The sequence below is a fragment of the Camellia sinensis genome, chromosome 7 (assembly GCF_055761805.1).
Source record: "Camellia sinensis isolate YWXY chromosome 7, ASM5576180v1, whole genome shotgun sequence".
Lineage (NCBI taxonomy): Eukaryota > Viridiplantae > Streptophyta > Magnoliopsida > Ericales > Theaceae > Camellia > Camellia sinensis.
Genome location: NC_138967.1, coordinates 167610758 through 167616255, shown reverse-complemented (window position 1 = coordinate 167616255; position 5498 = coordinate 167610758). Strand labels below are relative to the sequence as shown.

The 5498-nt window shown below is 40.2% G+C and overlaps 1 protein-coding gene across 1 annotated transcript; it reads right to left on the bottom strand.

Moving 5' to 3' along the window:
• Positions 1-2776: 2776 nt before the first annotated feature.
• LOC145795430 (uncharacterized) lies at positions 2777-4073 on the bottom strand. Its single transcript, XM_082879737.1, has one exon. The coding sequence runs from the start codon at positions 3681-3683 to the stop codon at positions 2808-2810; it is 876 nt and encodes a 291-aa protein (XP_082735863.1). The 5' UTR covers positions 3684-4073; the 3' UTR covers positions 2777-2807.
• Between the last annotated feature and the right edge of the window lie 1425 nt (positions 4074-5498).

The following is a 5498-nucleotide window of genomic DNA, read 5'->3' as shown; positions in this document are numbered from 1 at the left end:
GTCACGATTGATTGCTTCCTTGATGACCATGAAACTGCTCCTGTCCCCATCATGAATACATACCCCGATGTGCTTTTCCGATCATCTGAATCTCCTGCGTAATCACTATCTGTAAAGCCATACAAATTTGATTTTTCTCCCTTCTTGTAGAACAACCCAAACTCCTTAGTACCTTGCAAGTACCAAAAAATTCTTTTTGCAACCAAGAGATGAAGCTCTGTAGGACACTCCATGTACCTACTAATGACACTTACAGCATGCATTATATCAGGTCTTGTTGTAGTCAAATACATTAAACTCCCCACAATCTGCTTGTAAAGAGTGTTGTCGACCTTCGTTCCTCCATTATCTTTGTTTAGTTTTAAGCCAAACTCAGATGGTGTAGTCACAGGATTACAATCCTTCATTCGGAACCTGTCCAAGATTTCTCCCACGTACTTCTTTTGAGAAATAAAAATTCTCGTAGACGACTGCACTACTTCAATGCCAAGATAATAATGCATCATGCTAAGATCGGACATCTCAAATTCAACCATCATGGATTTCTTAAAACTTTCAAACATGGCTGTATTATTTCCAGTGTAGATTAAATCATCTACATATAAGCAAACAATAAGCATGTTCCCTCATTCTTCACTTTTTATAAAAAGTGTATGTTCATAAGGACATTTTTGAAATCCTTCCTTCAAAAAATTAGTCTCTATGCGATTATACCAAGCTCGTGGAGCTTGTTTTAATCCATATAGAGCCTTTTTTAACCTATACACTTTATGTTCATTGCCAAGTTTCACAAAACCAGGAGGTTGATCAATGAATACCTCTTCTTTCAAATCTCCATGGAGGAATGCCGATTTCACGTCCAATTGGAAAATAGGCCATGAGTTTTGAGCTGCCAATGCAATTACCAATCTGATTGTGTCATGCCTTGCAACTGGAGCAAAGACTTCTTTGTAATCAACACCAAACTCTTGCTTGTAGCCCCTAGCCACCAAGCGGGCTTTGTACTTGTCAACTTCACCATTCTCCTTCAGCTTTGTCTTGTAAACCCACTTTACACCAATTGTTTTGTGCCCTTCTGGAAGATCAGATAACTCCCATGTATCATTTTTCCTTATGGCTGCAATTTCTTCATCCATAGCCTTCCGTCATTTTGATTCTTTGACAGCATTTTCAAAAACTGTAGGATCACAGTCTGAAAATAGTGCAAAGTGAGTGAGTGCGTCTTCAGATTAATCAATTCCAGTTACCTCATAGTCTGACATCCACGCCGGTCTTCTTCTGGCACGTTGAGGTCGTTCCTCTTCTTCGGTAGCTGCTGGAATTGGCTGCTGTTCATTCTCCACCAGCTGCTGCCTTTCATTTTCATTCTCTCCATCAAAAACAGCAGGAATCTGTTGTTGAACACCATCATTATTCCATGGCCAGAACTTCTCTTCATCAAAAACAACATCTCGACTGATAATGATTTTCTTGGTGCTAGGATTGTATAGCTTATAAGCTTTTGATTGATCACTAACACCAAGAAAAATGCATTTTTCTCCCTTATCATCTAGCTTTCTCCTCTTCTCGTTTGGAATATGGGCATATGCAACACACCCAAAAATTCTGAAGTGACCCACCGCTGGTCTTCGTCCGCTCCATGCTTTCTCCGGTGTTATATTTTGAACAGCAAAAGTGGGACTTCTGTTCAAAATATGAATACTCCAATTTACTGCTTCAGGCCAAAAACTTTTTGGAACTCCACTTCTTAACAAAAGGCTTCGCACCATATTCATAATAGTGCGATTTTTTCTCTCACAAACGCCATTTTGCTGGGGTGTATAAGCTGCAGTAAGTTGCCTCTTGATTCCATGGGTCTCACAGAAATTTGCAAATTAATGTGAGTTATATTCTCCACCATGATCCGTGCGAAGAACTTTTATGAGCTGTCCAACCTCTTTCTCAACTAGAGCTTTGAAGCTTTTAAAGGCTACAAAAGCTTCAGATTTTTCCTACAACAAATAGACCCATATCTTCCTGCTATAATCATCAATGAAGGTAATTATGTATCTTTTACCTCCATTGGAACATGGAGTTATTGGCCCGCAAATGTCGGAATGAACAAGTTCCAATGCCTTCTTCGCTCTCCATGATTTCCCTTGTGAAAACTGATTACGGTGTTGTTTGCTAACAACACATTCTTCACAAACTTCAGAGGGAGCTGTGATTTGAGGAAGACCAATCACCATATCTTTCTGCTGTAGTGTCTTCAGTCCACCAAAGTTTAGGTGGCCATAGCGAAAATGCCATAGCCATGCTGCATCCTTTAATTTTGTTGAGAAGCATGAGTGAGTGGTGTTGTTGAGATACAATGGAAACATTCGGTTGGCTGTCATGTTTACTTGAGCCACCAAGCCCAATTTTTCATCTACAATTCTGCAGACTCCATTTTTGATAGAGATTCCATATCCCTTTTCTTGAAGTTGACCAACACTGAGTAAATTTGTTCTCAAATCTGGAACAAAAAGGACATTAGAGATAGTTTGAATAGAATTTTTGTTGGTTTGAATTGCTACCTTTCCTTTTCCCATAACAGAGACTTTAGAATCATCACCAAACTTCACAACATCACGAAAGGCTTCGTCCAACTCAGAGAATGCAGACTTCTCTCCACACATATGGTTGCTGCAACCAGTGTCTAAGTACCACAGATTCTTGTGGGTTTCCTCCTTCACGTGACACACCATCAAAAGAGACACCTATTCTTCTTTTTCTGCAAAGTTAGTTCTTTCTCCACTTTGTCTATTCAAATTAGTTTGACAATCCGACTAATAATGGCCATACCTATGACATCTGTAGCATTCAACATTGGACTTGTCTGCTGACTTTGGTCTAGTTGATTGATGGCCTCCACGTCCTCTTCCTCTTCCTTGAAATTGATTATTTTGGTGATGGTTTTGTTGTTGATTTCCACGATCATTGTTGTCTCTACCTCCTCTACCGCGACCTCTACCTCTTCCTCGTCCTCTATCAACTTTACTTGGTGTAGAGTGATTTTCAGATGAGACCTTCAATGCATGTTCCTCTTTCTCCTGTTGGTTAATTTTTTGCTCATGAACCAAAAAAGAGCTTTGCAATTCATCAATTGAAAGTTCATCAACATCATTAGATTCTTCTATAGAACAGACAACAAAATTAAATTTTGGTGTCATGGATCGAAGAATCTTCTCAACAATGGTGACATCCTCTGCCTTGTCTCCATAGATCCGCATCTTGTTGACGATTGCCATCGTTCTTGCAAAATAATCTGTCACCGACTCTCCTACTTTCATTCGAAGCATTTCAAACTCCGAACGAAATGCTTGAAGCTGCTGCCTCTTTGCTCTTGTTGTCCCTCGATACTTTTTCTTCATGGAATCCCAAATATGCTTGGAGGTATCCTTGCAAAGAATTGTTTCCAAGATAGAGCGATCAATAGCTTGGAAAAGATAATTCTTTGCCTTGAGATCTTTCAGCTTCAGTGCTTCAAGCTCCGACTTCTGTGCATCTGTCAGCACAACACCTTCGGCTGGTTCTGGTATTCCAGAAACAACCATCGGCCAGTATTCTTTGGATCGCAAGAAGTTCTCAATTAGCATGCTCCAATGATCATAGTGACCATCAAAGCGAGGAATGGATGGTTGCACAAAATTTTCTGAAGCCATCGATCTTGTCTGCTACTGCAAAAGAAAAAAGGTGATAGAGAAATAGAATTGCTGCTATATCACTCTCTATCTCACTTTTTCACTCGGAGGCTCTGATACCACTGTTACAAAATGAAGAAGAGATATACTTTTACACACAATAAGAGCTGGAAAGAGTATATTAATCTGCTCATATTTATTGATAAACCAAACAGCCATTATATAGGCAAGTAAACAAACTGATAGTAGCAAGAAAACAGGAACTACTAAAGCATGAAATTAGGAACTGCAGTGACTGCATAGTAGGCTCAACTTACTCCTAAAACTAAGCCAAAGTAGGCCATGTACAGCAACTAACTAGGAATAGCAGTAAACAAACTTCCTAAAGACTAGGACAACTCATTGATTTTTCTAACATAAAGATGATATTATAAACCTATCAGATTCAAGGGAATACAGAAAAATGCACAGAAGGAAATAGATGATTTGGATTTGTTGTGTGTTTGTGTTTTTATTTTTTATTTGTGTTTTTGTTTTTGTTTTTTGTTTTTTTTTTTTATATTTTTGGAAATAAATAATATGAAAAAATTCAAAAATACTTATTTGTGACTTGTGTAATTTTTTTTTTATTTCCAAATTTTTCTAACAAAAATTACATTTTAACTGATTGAATTTTTGATTTTCTCAACTATTGTGTTATATTTATGCCGCATAATGATATGTGGCATCACTTCTAGTTATCACCTCCTCTACTTACCAAATAAGTTGATTTTCAAATTTCATTTGATAACATTGTAATTTTTTATTTTGTTTTATCCATGAGGACATACTTAGATAAAATAACTAAACTAAAATATCCCTTTTATATATATACGTAAACGCGATTTTGAAACAAACCAAACTTTCCTATATCTCTCTCATTCCACCTCTTTATCTCTAGACCGCCATAGGCTGAGATCCATATAGATTCGTTGCCATCGCCGCAATGGAGTGAGGTGCTTGGAACTCCGCTACTAGAACCCTAACCCCAGGCGAGTGTAGACACCCCATTTTTGACCGACCTTAAGACTCAGACGTCACCAGTTGAGCGCTCGGTGATTTTGCATATCGTGCTCGTTCAGAAGTTTCAGAGTCGCGGCCGTGAGCCCTGCCTCCGGACTTCCGAACCCTCTTCTGTGCCTTGCCTCGGTTTGCGAACCAGACTCGGTTTTCTCTGTTTCTTTTCCTGAAGGGAGGGAGAGGTCCAGTAGACCATCTCTCAGTGGCCGTGGGCTACATTTTGTGGCCGCAGGCCATTTTGCCCATTTCGGAGTCCGGTTTCCGGTTTTTCGGGACCGTTGGCCGTGTACCTCGGTTCGGGACCGCTTAACCGTCTCCGTTTGCTCTAAATTTTGGCATACATCTTACTTGCTCCCTTTTGAGGGACACTGGGGTCTGAGAAACCCACTTCGTGGCCGAACGCCACTTTCGGTGCTTAACAGCCCATTTTCGGGACCCCGAACTACGTGTTTTGGCCCCCGAGGGTTCGTTTTGCATCGGTTTTCGTTCATTTTTGGCAGGTGGCTCTGTTTCATCACCGGGAAGGTCACTGGAGGGTGGGAGGCCAGCAATTATCTTGGCAACCAGTTATATTCTATTTTCGCCCTCCGATACCCGTTTTTCGCACTTCCGGGCCAATGTTGAACACCTTGTAGCCACTTTCTTCAACCCCAAACCACATATTTGTGATGTACACACATGGGAGGACCCTAAAAGTTCATGGCCGGCCACTAATGCTTCTTGACCCTTTTGAACCCCTCCTTCCGAGCCAATGTTGAACACCCTTGGGCCACTTTC

Coding starts and splice junctions, on each gene's coding strand:
- LOC145795430 (XM_082879737.1), bottom strand. CDS start 3,683: ATGGCTTCAGAAAATTTTGTGCAACCATCCATTCCTCGCTTTGATGGT.